At 22.1% G+C, this 19,270-nt stretch overlaps 1 protein-coding gene across 2 annotated transcripts; it reads left to right on the forward strand.

The window, feature by feature from the left end:
- Positions 1–32: 32 nt before the first annotated feature.
- Bma-pms-2 lies at positions 33–8,739 on the forward strand (the record flags this gene model as incomplete). Of its 2 annotated transcripts, XM_043080964.1 has the most annotated exons (20): positions 33–189; positions 541–627; positions 919–1,021; positions 1,305–1,407; positions 1,829–1,995; positions 2,195–2,374; positions 2,705–2,804; positions 2,923–3,007; positions 3,474–3,620; positions 4,216–4,395; positions 4,687–4,897; positions 5,202–5,382; positions 5,717–5,821; positions 6,001–6,128; positions 6,263–6,430; positions 6,703–6,803; positions 7,036–7,104; positions 7,640–7,782; positions 8,165–8,200; positions 8,674–8,739. In XM_043080964.1, the coding sequence occupies 20 exons, from the start codon at positions 33–35 to the stop codon at positions 8,737–8,739; spliced, it is 2,517 nt and encodes an 838-aa protein (XP_042936898.1). The 2 variants fall into 2 exon arrangements, with proteins under 2 accessions (XP_042936898.1, XP_042936899.1); XM_043080965.1 differs by lacking the exon at positions 6,263–6,430.
- Positions 8,740–19,270: the final 10,531 nt, after the last annotated feature.

Consider the following 19,270-nt stretch of genomic DNA (forward strand, 5'->3'; position numbering starts at 1 on the left):
TTAGACTCTTGTATTCATACAGTTTTAAACTGATGGAAAATGCCGATCGTCAGATGGTTCATGCAAAAATTCATGCTATTCCAATCGATGTGTGTCGGAAAATTTGTACGGGTCAAGTGGTTATCACATTAGCAGGTGCATGTAAAGAACTTATCGATAATTCTTTGGATGCTCAAGCTAAAACTATCGGTTTGTTTATGATTGTTAATAATGAAGTAAGCAATCATCATGACATGAAGTGTTTACTGCTGTTGTAATACTGCCTTAATTTATAAAGACTGATATATTTTAATTTCTGATTAAAATTTCTGAACTGTAACTTTGATTAAGGATGTGTCTAGTCAAGCAGCAATTAACATATTAAAAAATATGTTAATTACTGCCTGAATAATAAACTGTACCATATTTTATTTTGTTATTAACCTTTATTACATATAATCACAGTGAAACATTTAATTTCGAAACTTGTAAATGCTGAGATTGTAATGAAAAATGAAATTTCTGTAAATGATGCAAAGTGACTGGGTGCAAATGTTTTAGAGGTACGAGTTAGGAAGATGGGATTTGAAAGGATGGAAGTAATCGATGATGGTATTGGCATTCATTCGCTCAATTTCGATGCTTTATGTAATTTTTTTTTAACTTGAAATCAGAAGAGTTGCACAATGTGAAAAATTCGACGTATGATAAATGCTAATTGAATAGCTTGTATAACCATCAAATTAAAATATGGTAATTTTTATGATAAAAGAACTATTGTTTTATGTATAAGGAAGAAGAAGGTATGATATATATATATATATATATATATATATATATGTATACTTTCACATTTTTGAAGGAAGTTCATTTTTCCAAAGTCTCAGGATTAATTCGAACATTGTATTAATTTTTGGTTTCTTATTTCATATTTTTTAGGTAAACCACATTCTACATCGAAATTGACTAATTTCGCAGATTTTAATCAGCTAACAACATTTGGTTTCCGTGGTGAAGCTTTAAGTTCATTGTGTGCCGTAAGGTTAGTCACTTTTTGTCTCTATTTAAAAAGTGTTAATAAATTATAGGCATTCCATTGTTGAGAGCTTAATATCCTAGGACTTCTGCTTAGCTTTTTTTTCTTTGTATTGATTAATATTCATAACTGTTCAATTTCTTATAGCTCTTTTCTTTTTTGTTTTCGTAACTGTTTTATTCATATTTACTTGTCATAAGCTAGTCAATAACTCGTTCATAGTTAGTTGCTGTAAAAAAATTTTCAAAAGTTTATTTTATTTGAAAAGGAGTTTTATTTTCAATTTTAGTTCTCTCTCTATCACAACTAGACATGCAGATGAAATTATGGCAACAAAACTAGAATTTGATCACGACGGATTTATAAAATCACGTGAAAAATGTGCAAGACCTGTAGGTTTTATTTTCTTCACTAATTATTCCGTAATATCTTCTCAAGGAACATGAAATAACACAGAATATGGAATAAAAAAAGGTACAAGCTGAAATTTATCCCCTCATTACAAATTAGAAATTTTATAAATTAAATTAAAATAATTAAAAAAACAGATAACAAATCAATATAAAACAGCAAATAAACAAAATAATCATTATGTTTTAAACCATAATTAAATTTGATTATAAAAATGCAAAAAAAAAAAACACCTGAGGATATCAAACACATAACCAACAATTATAAAACAATATGTGATAAAGTGTAAAGCTATATAAGATAAATCGGCGTTACTTATTTCTTCTTAAAATTGTCTTTTTAATTTTTTTTAAAAAAAAAAATGTTTTAAAATTTCCGGATTATTTGCTGCAATTTTTTTAGGTTGGTACGACGATATCAATTAACAATTTGTTTGAGACATTACCAGTGAGAAGGAAAGAATTTGAGCGAAGTGTGAAAAAAGCTTTTACTAAACTTTTAAATGTTGTACAATCGTTTGCTTTATCTCGAACAGATGTACGATTTGTTGTAAATAGTTTAATGGATGGGTAAGTGTATAATTGTTTAGAATAATAACTGAGTTAAAAATTTTATATAATTTTGAGTGCTAATATTTGAAATTGGAAAGATGACATTATTTAATCTTTCTCTCACTTTTTACCAAATGATATATAGTTGTTAAGTGATTTGAATAATTCAAAAATAATATGTATTCTCATTCGAAGAAAAAAAAAGGTAGTATTTTAGTAAACAGTACCAAGCATTGGTAACACCAGGTGGTAATGCACCAATTAAAGATATCATTGTGAGTCTTTTTGGTGCTCGTTTTGAAAAAGGTACAATTCTCGATATTATTCAGCAAGAACCAGATGAATCTATATGTAGTCTTTATGGAATCTCTGATCAATCAAAATTCGATGACATTAAGTAAGTGAAATCATATTGGTTTATTACTTATAATATAAATTTATTACTAAAACATACTGTTATTACTGCTTTTATAAACTTTTATAATATGCATCGTAAAATAAATGAACTTTTTTTTTCAAATTAATTTATTTATATGCTTTATTAATGAATACAATTTAAATATGTTAACGAGAATGTATAAGAGGACAAGTGTGATGTTAACAACTGTGATAATTTAAATTCTCGAAGTGTATGTTTGATTTACAAATACATATATATATATAACATTTAAATTTTAAAATTCTAAAATGATAAAGTGGTTGTAGATAATTTTACTAGCTATTATAGAATCACTGGTTACATAAGTTCTTGTGTACATGGACAAGGACGAAGTACTGCTGATCGACAGTTTATTTATTTCAACAAGAGACCGGTTGATTACTCAAAAGTTGGTTCATTTTAATTCGTTTTCTTCATCATTTATTCTGCTTATCACTCTGTTAAAGAAATATTTCAAGAGAAGATGGGAATTTGAAACTTTGCATAATCGAAATTTTTACTTTTAGCTTTGTCGAATAGCAAATGAGGTATATCAGCAGTACAATCGTGGTCAATACTGTATGCTTATTCTTTTTATTGATGTTCCTCCTGGTATACTTTTTTTTTTTTTTTTTTTCGTTATTACTAAAGTAGCAATACTTTTGAGATTGTTCTTGATATCTTTTTGAAATATTTGAGAAAGTCGTTTAAGATTATTTGTTGTTGTTAATTTCAACAATTACAGTGTACTTCGACAATGTATTTTTTGATTTTTTTTTTTTTTTCTAGAATTTTATTTATTCTTTCTATATGTATGCACCAATAAACTAATACATTACTTCAATTTTTAGTTTTTTAATGATTTGATAAAAGATTTGATAGAAATTGACTTTTTGTTAAACTTTCGTGGTAGCTATAAATTTCTAAAAGTGAACATTTGTATATTATTATACAATTTGTTAACAATCAAAGTTAGTATCAAATATTTGGTACTGGATTTTGCAGAAAGTTGCAATATCATTTGTTGATTTTATGCATGCTAAATAATAGTTTGAAAAGAAGTAATTTTTATTTTTAGAAAGTATTGATGTGAACGTTGCACCGGATAAACGTTCAGTATTTTTCGAACGTGAAAAGGAATTGTTCGCATTGTTACGTGCTTCATTGCTGGCAACTTTTGCTCCACATCTGGGACATGTCAATACTTCAAATCGATCGACAAATGGTAATAATCTATAATATTTAGATATATACTATTTTCTTATGTTTAAATATCAAATTAAATGTGTATAATTCATTGGAATTTTAACTCTACTCCTTTCTTTTTGAGAATTTTTACTTACTTACAATCATTGTAAAAAGTCATTTTATTTTAGGACTAGTTGTGTTATAGAATGTCAAAATGCAACATTCTCAGATACATTACGAAATATGAGAAAAAATTATTCATTAATCAGTCAGCATTAAGCCAATCTAACTATAAGTAATCCAGCCGATATATAAACTATCATAAAATGGTTTCTGTCTTGATTAACCTTTAACTCTTGATTAATCTTAAATCATTTTACTGAAATATGACCATATTGTCACGTTGTGTCGAATGTTAGATGTAATTAACTTAGTCCTCAAAAGTTAACAAAATCTCACTAGTAATTATAATGTATATTTTATCTTGCAAAAGATTGATTTTGTTTTTTGAATTAATTTGAAATTTTTACGAAGGCAGTAATTATCAAAGGTAGTAAATATTTTACAACTGGCAAAAACTGCTCTTATAATAATATCTTCAGGTGGAACAATTTAATCTGATTTTATTTTAGGATGCATGGATGATTCCTTTATCCAATTAACTCAATCAAATGATAACGATGATTCATCTAACATATGCACATCAGATTTTGAATCATCTTTTGAGTTAAAAAACACTGATTCGCTGACAGATGTCACTTTTGCTAGAGATAAATCACGTGGACCAAGTATAGATCTTTTAAACATAAAAGGTAAATTCTAAGTTTCTTTAGATTGTTGACAGTAGCTTTGATAGCCAATTAAGGCACTACGCTGCATTACATTCCTAACTTTGCAAGATTTCATTTGATAATTAATACCACTATGATAATTAAAGCAGAAACTATAGCATTATCACTCTAAAGTGATTATTCAAAGTGTTGTAGTGGTTTTTGTAATTCATTTTTAATTTCTTAAGAAATTTGGAAAGAAAATATACTCGAATTTGTCATTTAATATTCGTTAAGTAAATTAAGTAGAAAATTTGTGAAAAATTATTTCAGAAACTGTAGAAAAGAGTAGAAAACGGCCTGTTCCAAAGGATTGTACTGAAAAATCAGCTTCTATTCAAAAACGACCTGCACCAAATTTGTTTGAAAATCTTGCTTTCAAAGTGATACCTCATAATTCTAAAGAAGATACTGACAATAGCTATGCTACTAGTGAAGAAGGATCATCTTCACTAGTTGATCAAAGAGAAAATTTTGATTATAGGTATGTTAGCTAACTTATTCTTTCACTTTTCAGTAATTACTATCAATGTTTCATATAATGAAATATTTCATTTGATATTTTAGAAATAAAATATTTAGATATTAATTGAAGTACTTTTTGTGGTTTGCATTGTGGCTATGATACTATGATATTTTACAATCATTTAATAGGCATATAACAGGCGATAAAAAAAAAATTAACGATAAATTGCAAAAAGGAAAGAGAAAGAAAAAAAAATTTTTTTTTGCTTTCATATATATATATATGTTACTTTCAAATTGATATTATTAAATTTCTTTTTCAGGGAAACTTCATTACGAAATGTAGTAGCTGGAGCATCAAAAGATGAGAATACCATAATAACATCTCAAGATGATCCTGATTTTCCGAATCTTAGCGATGATGATGATGATAATGATAATGGTGATGGTGATGATGATAATGATAATGATGATATACTGGTTACAGCTATAAAAGATGATCAAGTAAAGAGTTTTTTCTTGGAGCTCATTTTTGATTTTTGTTTATAAAATTCATTGATGATAATAATAATAACAATAATAATATAATGATAATAATATTTTTACTAAAAAAAGAAAAAATATTATATGAATTGAATTAAATTTTGTTTGTATATTGTTAAAATTGTCAAATATTTGACTTCAATAACTTTTCAATCATAAGACAAATGATTTCTTTTGTTTAATATTTCAATATTTGTTGCATTGAAACAGATTATTCAACAGAAAGGACGTAATTGAAGTTAATAAAATATAAAGTTAATCTTTAGAATTGAAAAAAAAATTTTTTTGTTTCAAGAACTGCAAATCTACTGTAAAAGAAGAGAATAATTGTGGCATTACACGTCGTTCACAACAGACAATATCATTTTCAATGTCTGACTTGAAGAATCATATGAACAAAGTGATTATTCTTAATTTCTTTCTTTTTAATTACTATTATCTTAAACAAATAATTACAATTATGTTACAGGACATTATTTTTATATCAGTTTGTTTCAAACATTATAGTAATTATTAATGTTTTTCTTTTTCTTTTTTGCATATTTAGCTGTATGTACCTCAAATGAATTCTTATTATAGTTACATCTTAAAACGTCAAAAGTTATGTCAAATATTTGTGATGATAATGAAAGAATATTAGAATCACGTACAGAATTTCGTGTTGATAATCCAGAAATAGCAGAAAATGAATTAGCTGCTTATATCACGTTAGTTTTTTTTTTTCTTCTTTTTTTTTTTACTCAATTATATTTCAATCATATTTAATGAATGCTTGAAAGACTCTTTTACTAATTAATTTAATAAGTTAATGATAATTATATAATCATTAAATTTTTATTAGGAAAAAAGATTTTGAATGTATGGAAATATTGGGACAGTTTAATAAAGGTTTTATTATTGTACGACTAAATGATGATCTCTTTATTATTGATCAACATGCTAGCGATGAGAAATATAATTTTGAACGATTTCAAAAAAAAGCACGTATACAAACGCAACATTTACTCAGGCAATTATTAAAATTTTATTTATTTTTTTCAAATATTTTAAGTATATTGGACTTTTTTTTTTTCAAATATTTTGAAAAGGGAACTTTGTTTGATGGAAGCTTGTATTAGCTAATAATTCTATTGCTTTATCATTGTATCATGTATATAATTCTATAAAAGTATCTAAGTATCTTTGCTTACTAGATGAACTTTTAAAATGTTTATATCACACAGATATAATTTCTCTTTTTTTTAATTATATAATTTAAACTCATGAATTAATTAATTTCAGTCCACGTGTCTTGGATCTTGGAGTAGTGAAGGAAGCAATATTACGCGATAATATTGATATATTCAATTACAATGGATTTGAATTTCAATTTGATGATGAAGGTATATTCTAATTGTTAACTGTTCATTAAATATAATTCCTTCAGCTTATTATCCCTATCAAAGTTATCGAAATTTTCTAACTGTGTTTTTGAATGCAAATACTTCAAATTTAATTTTAAATTTGTTTACTTCCACTTCGTTTTTTAAAATTACACTTTTTTTCTATCAAAAATTATGAATTTGTTAATCTTGTGATATTATCTTATGATTTTGAAAGTTTTTTTTTTTATAGGACTTGTTGGCAAGCGTGCATTACTAACCGCAATACCAGTTTTACAAAGTTGGCAATTTAGTATATCAGGTGTGAAGTTTTTTTTCCTTCCTTTCAAGGTTTAATATTTTAAGAGAAAAAGCAATAAATTCCATTCTTATCCAATTTGATGAGAAGCTATGGAAGAAAATATTTCCGATCAATTTATTGGCAATCATCTTATGTGTTTCTCAATTATATTATTATTATTTTTACTTAACTTATTTTATGTTATGTAAATATTGGAGCTTCAGAGAGGTTTTTTGCTGTGACAGAGAAGAGATTATTTGTGTCTTTCCCTCTCTCTCTCTCTCTCTTTCTCTCTTTCTTTTTGTTCGTGTAAGATAAGGATTAAAACTTTATATGAGATAACCTAAGCGACACAACTTTGTCTGTGTATTAAGAAAAAGTTATGAAATTTATGTATTAAAAAATATGAGATATCTTTTTACTTTTTTTCAAACTATAAAAAGAATTGTTAGTATAAATGAAATATTATTCATTTATTACTGCATGAAATATCTCTCTGAACATATCTCCCATATTTGCAAATTTCTTGTAATTGATTTTTCTCTTTTTTTTAAAGATATTGATGAAATGCTTTCGGTATTGTGCGATTTCCCAGGAATGATGTATCGACCAGCAAAATTGCGGAAACTTTTTGCGTCACGTGCTTGTCGTAAGTCAGTTATGATTGGTAGCTCATTAACAATGATACAAATGCAAAAGGTATGTTACTTTACTCATTTTATCAGTTTGTTATCAATGTATCGAATAGTTTACTTCTTTAATAATAATATTTAATTTAATTAATTTATTTTTCTTATATAATGGTTAATTTAATTAGGTATTTTTTTTCACAATTTATTCTTCAAATACTTCACTATAACTATTTTACTGCTATATCAGATATCTAGTAAAATTGATGATACCAGGAATGTCATTATAATTTATTTCTCAAATGTTATGACAATTGATGATCTTTTTTCTTTTTCATCACATAAATATTACTCATATTTATTCCGCAAATCGTTACTTTTTAAATTTATTCAAATTTTTATTTCTATTTTTGTCATTTTATGCTTTATTTTTGTTCTCTTTTTTCTTTTAGATTGTTCGTCATCTTGGAACACTTGATCATCCATGGGTAAATTTTCTGTTGTTTGTACTTTTTTTTTAGTGAAGAGATATCTAGCATAAATAATTGCTAAATAGTTGTTTTCAACAGTCATTCATTGTTTATGAATTTGAAAATTTATGCAAACTTAGACGAAATTTCGAACTGATGGAAAATAATTTTAAATTGTTAAATTTCATCAACATTCGTATGTATTAGCAACCTTTATACATTATAATATTTTAACAAATAATTACAAGGAATTAAATTGTAACTAAATTTCAAGACTTGATTGTATCTCAAATATATTGATAATCACATCCTACACTAAATGTTCAAATAATTTTGCTATAACATTGATGCAATGATTTGAGAAATGTTTATGCTAATTGAAATAATTGAAATTGATTTATTATGTTCAAACTTGCTTCATAAATAAGACAACATGAATCAAACTAATTATGCATATATCCGACATAATGCAAATTTTTGTGACATTTCAGAATTGTCCTCATGGACGACCAACGCTTCGACATCTTTGTGTGCTTAAATCCAAACCATCAAATTGAAATCTCAATTACTATTTGTAATTTAACAATATAAATTTTGGGGGATAGAATTGCTGGTTACTTGCTTTAAGCATAATTCATTTTACTTTTTATCATCGAGAATTTTTAACTTTCTTCGAGATTTGTAATTAAAAGAAAGAATAATTTAATATGTTGTTTCATATTTTTGAATGATAAATGACAAATTTTTGCTTTGATGGAAGAGTGAATTGAAATTTAGTCTACTAAATAATTTGAAATAACTAGTGAATTATAGTTTCATTGAAATTAAAACTTTTTTTAAAACAATTTTTATATTGTTTATTCATAAGCAATTGAATGTTTTATTTTATCATTTTCTACTTCAAATAATTTATGCATCTTCTATTTTAGGATAATTTATGTAATTGCTAGAATATATTTATATTATCATCTCAGATTATCATCTCGTTGTTAGTTGTTCAGGATTTCTTATTATTTTGCTACTTTTTGAAATTAAGCTATTATTTTTGATTTTTTTTTTAAAGCGTACAAGAAAAAAAAACAAGAAATAAATGCAGTTTTGTTCAATAATTTTACTTTTTCACTTTAATATTACTTTATTTTTGTTAACTAAATAATCGAATATATTTAGGAGAATTAATAAACAATACAAAAAAAAAAGATCAAAATATGCTATCGAAAGTGCACTACGTAAATATGTCATTAGCGCCATTCATAATTCTTACATTATATTCACTTTCCGCTCAAAAATATTCCCAATTCTACACCATAATAACACAAGGGAATTTGTTGATTGAAAATAATCAAAGAAAATTAAAAAAAAAAAAAAATTTATATTTTACAAGTTTTAAATAAAATAGAAAAGAAATGAAATAATCACATCGCTAACAATTTTTTCTTCCTAAAATTACTAAATATGATATTAATTCTAATAACATAAATAATATTAATCCTAATAATGTAATAATTAATATATCAAAAAATTGCTGAGAATCTTTTACGTTCAAAATTATTATGAATGACATCAATTTAAAAATTATCTTTTATTGAATTAAAAAAATGAAATTTTGAAGTGGGGAAGTTTGTTTTTCCTCATTTGAAATAAAAATTTCATTAAAAAAAAAAAAATGAAGAGGGAATAAAATGAATGTTATGCTTAATTGAGAAAAATAGCCTTAGTCTAATAATAAAATGATAGATGATAAGGCATTTTATTTTATCATCCTAAATTATCAGTAATATATTTCGAATAGCGATCAGGAATTTTGAGGAATTAATTTAAACAAATAATAAATCAATATGGCAACATTCGTCTGTAATATAATTAACAATCTTACATTTTACATTATCATTTAATTCTCAAAAATTTATTCTGATAATATTTTTTAATAATTTAATTATTTGATCGCAATATCGAAATTTATTTAGTACAGTTAATGTATATAGAAGAAAGTAAGGAAAAGATAAAAAAAACAAGCATCATTTTTTTTAAAAAAAAAAAGATTAAAATTTAAATTTCAAATTAAGAATTAATAGTTGTGGCAGATAAAACCAATACGTTGCGCAATATTTCATTAAAAAAAATTTGTTGGGAAAAAAAGAAAAAAATTTCTTTTTCATTATTATTTTGCTTTTTTTTTTCATACAAAACATTAAAATGCATAAAAACATTTTTTTATTGTTTTGATTAATTTTTTGTAAATAATTTTTAATTTTTGGTTATAAATTGAAAAAATCTTTCAAAAATTTGAAAAAATTATCAGAAAGAAATAAAATGTTTTTTTTTTTAATTTTTGTTTTTTAATTTGGAAAATTTTTTTCTCTTTTTCAAAATCTATAAAAAGTTTTTCTTTTTTTCAAAAAATCTATAAAAACTTTTCATTTCTTATTTCATTTTTTTCTTTTATTTTCAATTCTTATATTAACTTATGCTATATATTTTTAATTTTGAAATTTTCAATTTTATTTAATTTGATATTTTTAATTTGTAAGGGACAAAATGCGAGTTGTAAAATTGCTATTAAATGAAATTGTAAGTTAGTTTGAAATGATCTCATAAAAAACAAAAATTCTATCATATGACATTTTAAAAACAACAATAAAATTTTAAAATAACAATGTTTTTTCCTAAATTATTTTTAAATATTTCATTTCTAACTTATTTTTCATTTTTATTTTGTGGATAATTTACCAAAAAGAAGAATTTCCATATGAAAGTAACAATTATTTTTTACTTTATTTTACTTTATTTAATGCAAAGGCTTCAATTGCAGTATAATAATCAAATTTTTCCTTTCCGTCTTTTTCTTTTTTTTTTTTAATTTTTAAAAAGCAAATTTTAAACGTTTCAATTTGCGGCTCTATTATTTCCTTAAAAACTTTGCAATAATAATTTTGAGGGATGAAAAAAAAAATTAATTAATTGAAAATTCAAAAGATTCCAATTATAGTTTCCGATTATCTTTTATCATTTATTTACTTTCATTATTCATTATTATTCTTTTGTATTATTATTACTGTTATTATTATTATTAATATTCATGTTTTTGCTATTATTCATATTATTTTATTATTAATATTTGGATAAAGAAAAAATTAATTAATTAATTCTTTCTGAAATTTTTATAATGTTATTCAGAGAAAAAAGGAGAGCGTATCTTTTAAGAAAAATTTAATATCTTTTTTTATTGACATTGTTTTGAAGCATTGAAAATGTTGATGTAATTAAATAATAATCTTTCATTTCGTTGTTATTATCATACTTTTTTCATTTATTATTTTAATTTTAAATTTTGCTATCTTGAATTTGGAATTGTTTAAGATAATTTTAAACATAAAATTATTTGTTAAAATTTTTGATTTTCGTTTTTTGATACAAAAACTATTAAATTGTTACAGTAGTAAATGAAAGAAAAAAAGATTTTACATTATTATTTTACTTTGTAAAATTGAATATAATTTTGATAAAAATCCAATATTTATGCTAATTAAACAAATTATTCAATTAAAATTTTTTTCTTTTTAAATTGCTGCAATAATTACTGCAATTTATTTGTGAATTCTTTTCAGTTTTATTATTAAATCATTCTGATTTCATTTCCCAAAACCGTAACATTGGTTTCAAATTTCATTTTTTTTTTTTTTTTTTTTTTTCATATTTGATCATATTTAAATAACTCAAAACAATTAAGTGATAATTAAATAATTCCTAATTAAATGCTAACTTTTTTTATTTTTTTATTTTTTGACTGGTCTTGTTGTTGTTTATATTACCAACTTTAATTACTGGTAATTTAAAATTTGGAAGTTTTATGCGAAGTTTATAAAATATTAAATAGATTTCACTTTATTTGATTGCATCTCAACTAGAATTATAATTTCAATTGGATTTAGTTCAATTAAAATTTGTTTTTTTTTTCCTTGATTGGAAGATATTTGCAAAATTTTAGTTAATATTTTAATTCCTTTGCTCTTTCTTTTTTGCTAGCTTTACTTTAAGTTTACTTTAATACGAAAGTTAAAATAATCGGGTAATTTTTTAGGTAATTCTTAATTACATGCAAGCTTTAAAATTTTATTAATTCTCAAAAAGTTTTTTACATTTTTTTTCCCCTCAATGTCATTTAATTTTAATTCAATCAATGAAATCAATATGATTATTGGCTGTTCGTATCAATTACAAAATGACATTGACCTGAATTTCAATCCGGTAGCATTTTCCGGTGTACTATTTCCACTAATTTAACACCATCTATTTATTAAATTTTTCATTTCTGTTAAAAGCACTTGGCTATTTGCAAATGCATTAATATTTCCACATTCTGCAAAAAAGAAAGATAATTTCATTTCTTTAAAATTTATCTCTTATCATAGTTGCAACTGATAAGATGCATACCATTTTCTGATAAGATTAGTTAGCCAATCACTTGAATTGCTAGCAAAATTCATTTTTTAGTTTATTAATTATTTGAATGAATTTGTTAATTAATAACAAAAATTAATTTATCATTCGTTTAACTGCTCACCAAATAAATTAATTAATTAATTATCAATAAACTAATTATGATTCATCATTCATTAGTTGATTGATTATTAATAAAATTGATTTATTTATTTGATTACTTGTTGACAAGATAATAAGATAGCAAAATATAGATGGATATGATAATAGTAAATATGATCATAACTATAATCATGATAAAATCGTGATAATGTTATTACACTAACATAATTATTACACTAATCCTCGTATTAGTTTATATTTTTTCTTTTTTAATTGCTATTTTTCTTAAATTTCTATTTTATCATTGAATTAAATTGTTAATTTTCTTTTCAAAATTTTCAAAGATAAATTTACGAAAAGTTTTTTTTTTCTTTTATATCTTATTGGAAATATCGATAATTTTTCCTTTTTTTTTTTTTTTTGTTTTTTGCTGAAAAATGAAATAATTGAATATTTTACTAGTAAATGATCAATTGTAGCAATAAAATAAGCTTAAGCTTCGTTTTTTTTTTTTTTTTTTTTTTTTCACTAGCTATCATCATTAAACTATTTGTTTTAAATTTTTAAATTGAATAATTTGTTAAATTCTCTTCGCTTTTTTTCACAAACAAATAACTATTGAAAATTTTCAACTTTCTTTTCTGTTTATTAATCATTTTTATCTTTAATTTTCATTTTTTCATTTATTTTTTTATTTTTTTTTGCTAACATGAAAAAATATATTTTTTATATAAAAATATATTTTATCCACGGCTTTTTTTCACTTTTTGAATGTTTCAAAAATTTTAACTGTTATGCAATTTTTGGCAAAATTTGCATCATTTCATCAAAAAATGTTTAGCAATAATTTTAATAAAATTTTAAAATCAATCATTTTTTGATTAAATTGATACCAAAAGAAAAAGAGAAAAAAGATAAATTTTGACATATTTATTGTGATGATAGAAATTTTATTCATTTGAATAATACAATTTAATTGTTATTAGACTTAAATACTAATTAAAATTTGTCAAAAAATTGGAAATTGATTTAAGAAATTATTAGAATTTGACTAAAAAATTATTATTATATGTAAGGATTAATCAAAAAAAAAAAAAAAAAAAAAGAACATTAAACTTGAAAATTAATAGGAATAACAATTGAAATTAGAATATTAATAGATTAATTCAATAAAATGCATTTAAATTTTATAACTGAATTATTTTAATTTATTTTTTTTTTTTTTGATTAGTTATTAAAATGAATTTTTCATATATAATTTTTAATACTATAACGACATTACAACCATAATAAATTTAATGAAATTATATGATAATGTCAACAAAAGAAAAACTAGTTTCTTTTTTTTTCTATACGAAAAAAAAAAAAGAAATTTAATGGAAGAGAAAGAAATGTTTGAAAAGTAATATTTTTAAATGCGAATTGTTCATTAGTCTTTGAAATTACTAAACTTTCTTCAATGTAAAATGAATGATTCACATTTTTCGTAAATTTTCTTTTCTCTTTTTTCTTGTCTTTTCCTTTTACCAATTACTACGTTTACCATTTCATTCATTTATTGCATTAATTAATTTCATTGTACTATTAATTACTAAATTAAATAAACTTTCAATTTAGCGAAATGAATTATACGTTAAGCAATTGACGCAAATACGTGAAGTAATATTAGTAATATATTTTAATAATATATTTACATAATATTAGTAAATTATTATAATTGAATGTAGATTTCCTCTTTTCATAGTTATTTTTATTAAAATTAAATAACCTTTTTGAAAATCTTTTTTTTTTTTTTTTTGAAATTTACGAAATTTAAAATCATAATAAAGAAAAAAAAATGTCTAAATTTGCCTTTTTTTTTTTTTGTAGTATATGATTATCGTCCTTTTTTCTTTTTATTACGCTTCATTTAATTTCAGTTAAATTATACGATAAGCTTTTTTAATTGATAATTTAATTGTAATAATCGTATTAACGTAATCATTTAAATTATTTTAAATAACATAATTATATTGATGCAACTGCTATAATTAATTTAATTATCACAGTCTATTAGTATAGTTTTTTTTTTTTTTTTTTTTGATTTAAATTTAATTAGGACAATCATAAATCTTTACTTTTATTAAAAAATACTTTAATTGTGTATTTTTTTTTAACTTTAATTATACATTTTAGTTATTAAATAGCAGTTCATTTTGTCATGTTAATCTCAAAAACAAAAGCAAAAATACAAAAACAAAAGCGTATCTTTTATATATAATAAAACAAACTATTTTTAAATTAATTAAATTATTCCATTTATCAAATTAAATTAATGAAAAAGAAGAAGGCAATTTCTTTTTCAATTTTTTTTCACTTTTTTTATGTCATTTTATAAAAATTTAAATCCAAATACAAAAAATATTTTACATATTAAATTATCACAGTTTGCTACTATTATTATTTTCTTTAATAATACATTTCCTATTTTCAATCACTTTTTCCACGGTTCACCATTTCGCCGTGATGTGAAACAAATTTTCATGCGCTGATTTCATTATTTATGCGTCATCAAAATGAGCGCTTTTTTTTTTAAAAAAAAAATAAATAAATAAAATGAAAACGATTATTTCTCATACTGATTTGGCGTAATTTTGAATACGTATTTATGTCGTTTTCCGCTTCATTGCTCACTTCCTATTTACATTCTTTCATTGATACTTTTGCAGAAATGGCAAATATTTATTTTCATTTATTTTTTTTGAAATAAAATATTTAATTTGTGCTGATGTAATGGTATTAAAACTATTAATTAAGCAAATGTTTCATGGAAATTAACTTATAAACTTTGTTTATTTACTGTTACTCATTGAGTTAACTGATATTAAAACCAAAAGTAGTCCAGTTTATTATTATTATTATTATTATTATTATTATTATTATTATTATTAATATTATTTATTATTATTATTATTTATTATTATTATTATTATTATTATTGCTATTATTATTAATCATTATAAATATTATTACTGCTATCATTATTTATTTACTATTATTATTATTGCTATTATTATTAATCATTATAAATATTATTGTTACTAATATCATATATTTACTATTATTATTATCAATATTTTTATCATTTATTAATATTATTAACACTGTTATTATTATTTATTAATATTATTATTGTTATTATTACTATAGCAATAATAATTGTTATTAAATAATTATTATAATTAAATTTAAAAGAATTATTTTTATATATTATTATTATTAAACTATTGTTATCATTATTGTAATTATCGTTGTTATCATTATTATCGTTATTATTATTATTGCCGTCATTATTATTATTATTGTTATTATCGTTATTATTATTATCATTACTATTATTATTATCGTTATTAATATTAATATTATTATTATTATCATTGCTATTATTATTATTATCATTATTAATATTATTATTATTATTAGATGTTAGAGCAGAAAATTAAGAGAATAGAAAACCTATGAGTGATCATTTCATTTTAAATAGAAGAAATATTATTGTCAAAACTTTTTCTTCCATTTAATTAAATTTGCAGCTAGTATGTATTAAATACCTTAAAAATTAATATATAATTCAATGTATATATTAAAATATTATCTTTCATTTGACCTTATAATGATAATTAAGAAGAAAAAAATAATTTCAATCTTTGAATTCATCGTAAGAAGCAAATATTTGTATTGTTTACCATTTTATTATTATAACAATAAATGAATGTACTGTGTTATGTGTGTAATATTAGTCAGTTGTTCATCATTCTTTTTCAGTAAATATTTATTTTTTAATGAAAACATTGACAGATTATTCGATTAAATTTCAATCAAAAAAAAAAAAAATTTGAAAGAAATATGAATCATAAAATCTAACAAATGAAGTTTTGTTTGTTTTTTTTCTTTTTCTTTTTCGTTTTTCCATTTTTTCAACTAAAAATAAATAATAGCTGAATTCAATGTTATTTTTCTTTAAATTAATTTTAATCATTTATGTTTAATTGCTTTTTTCTCTTTCTTTTTTTGTTTGTTTTTTTTTTTTTTTTTTTAAATTGAAATTATTAAAATTTAAGTTATATTTGATATAGTACCAATTAATATTTGAGCTAAATTATACTTACACTTATCATCTGAGCCAAAATTTGCAATTTATAAACGTTTTTGAAATTGCAAGGTCATAGGTTACTAATTTTTATTCTTAAGTGTTTTTTTTTTTTTTTTTTTTTTTTTTTTGGTTGAATTTATGTTTACTAATCATTCCAAATGCTTCCGAGTTGGACAAATTAAATTATTTCAAGCATTAAGTATAAGTAATACTTTACTATTTGTATGAGGAAAAAGACTGAATGACCAGTAGGACAATGTCGGAATGATCACTTGTAAACAATTTTACCGGAATTGGAACGTAGGCAGTAAAATTATACAGGAATTGTCATTCGTATGCATTAAGATAGTAACAGAAAACATTTATAATCATTCTAATTACGTATAAAATTTTCTAATTAATTTAAAAAATTATTTCCAGAAAAAAGTTTTTCGCTTTCTTTTGCTGATACTTTTCTAAATGCTAAAAGTATTATTTTTTTGATTACCTGGAATTTTTTTTTTCTAGCCACTTCTCATCTATTCATGTTTACATTGTCACCTGTATTTGTTAGCACTGCTAAGACCTTCCTTCTAGTACCTTCCTTCTTCTTGTAACTTCGCCCGTTATATATTTGTGACAATTTCTATGACACACACACACACACACACACAAACATACTTAAATTATTAAATGAACAATGACACTTGATAGGAATAGATAAAGTTGTAAAATTCGAGACATTATTTATACCCAAATGGAGAGATAGTTTATTTTTAAAATTTAACACTGATATCTTTTCTTTCACTGTTAAACTGTTAAAGTGTTATTTGTGTAATAAACAGATTTAATTGATAATTTTGACAATTTGTTAAGGAACAAATGATAATTGTGTTGGGCAACAAAATTTGTTCATTTTTCTTTCCTTTAATTGATTTGATTGGGTTATTTCTAAAAAAGAAATCAAAATAAGAGAATGTGCTAATCGATTGAATTGTTATGGATTATTTCTTATCACTAATTATTAAAATCATTGTTATTATTATTACTTTTGTCACTATTCTTTCAATTACTGCTACTATTATTATTATTATTATTATTATTATTATTATTATTATTATTATTGCTATTACTATTATTACTATTACTATTTTTATTAAAAAAACTAATAATTTCGTATCAAAATTACCATTGCAGTCAATTAATTCGTATTAATTTTATACCCTTAATCGATCAGCCTTTTAACGTATTAATTAAAAAATTGAAAAATGATCTCTTAAGCAAATTCCTTATCAATATATTCTCTTAAAACACATCATAAAATCACTTCTGCATTTATTGCATTAGCAAAATAATTCCTAAAATTTTTATCATTTTTTTTCAACTGTATCAATGATAAAATGCAGAAAATGATAAATGATAAGCAAATCATAATTTTGCTGAATAAAAATTCATACTAATTTTAAATTAGACAAACTATTTAGATCATTCCGTTAAAAAAAAATAATATTTTAAGTTTTTTTTTTTTCCATTGTTCACTTTTTCACATCTTATGTGTTTTATAAATGAAATCAAAATTTCCTGTAATAATTTTAAAAAAAAAAAAAAATTAATCAAAATGAGAATAAGAATTAAATTTTATATACTAACTAATATTCCAGTAAATGTAGCAATTTGCTTAATAATTTTTTTCTCATACAATTAATCTATTTTTCAATTTTCTTTAATGTTTTTTTGTGGTAATTTTTTTAATTTTATTATTTTTGTATTTATAACAAAATTTTAAAAGAAATAATTCTATCAGTTTTCAAACGAAATTTCATTGTTTAACTTTTTTCTTTTTGCTTTTTTTTTTTTTTGTTCTCTAATAATTGAAAAAAAAAAATGATTGTTAAATCATCGATTTATCTGATATGTGATAAGTATTTATGATAAAAATGCTTTATTTCCAATTATCATTTGCAGTTTATCCTTTAGTTTCAGACCATTTTTTTTTCTACAAAATATTACACAAATTTCAGATTATGCTAAATATTGATTTGAAATTATTTTAATATATTAGTTTGAAATTATTACTGAGCAAATTTTGTGATATGATAAGATGATTTCTTTTTTTATAATGATAATAAATATAAATGAAAAAGGAAAAGAAAACAATAAATTTTATTTTTTATTGCTAAATAATTTGTAAAAGAATTTTTCTTGTGTCTTTTTTATTTTATAATTAAAATAAATGTTACCAATTATTTTTTTTTTATTGATTTATCTATGAAACTAAAAAAAAATTGAAATTTGCTTTTATTATATACACATGAATATTGTTATTGAAATTGTTTTAAATAATATTTTAACATATTAAAGTTCAATTTTTTTTGTGTGCTATTTTGCTTACAAAAATGCATGCAAGAATTTTTGATGTTTTAGTGATTTAAAAA

The sequence above is a fragment of the Brugia malayi genome (assembly GCF_000002995.4).
Source record: "Brugia malayi strain FR3 genome assembly, contig: Bm_v4_Chr3_scaffold_001, whole genome shotgun sequence".
Lineage (NCBI taxonomy): Eukaryota > Metazoa > Nematoda > Chromadorea > Rhabditida > Onchocercidae > Brugia > Brugia malayi.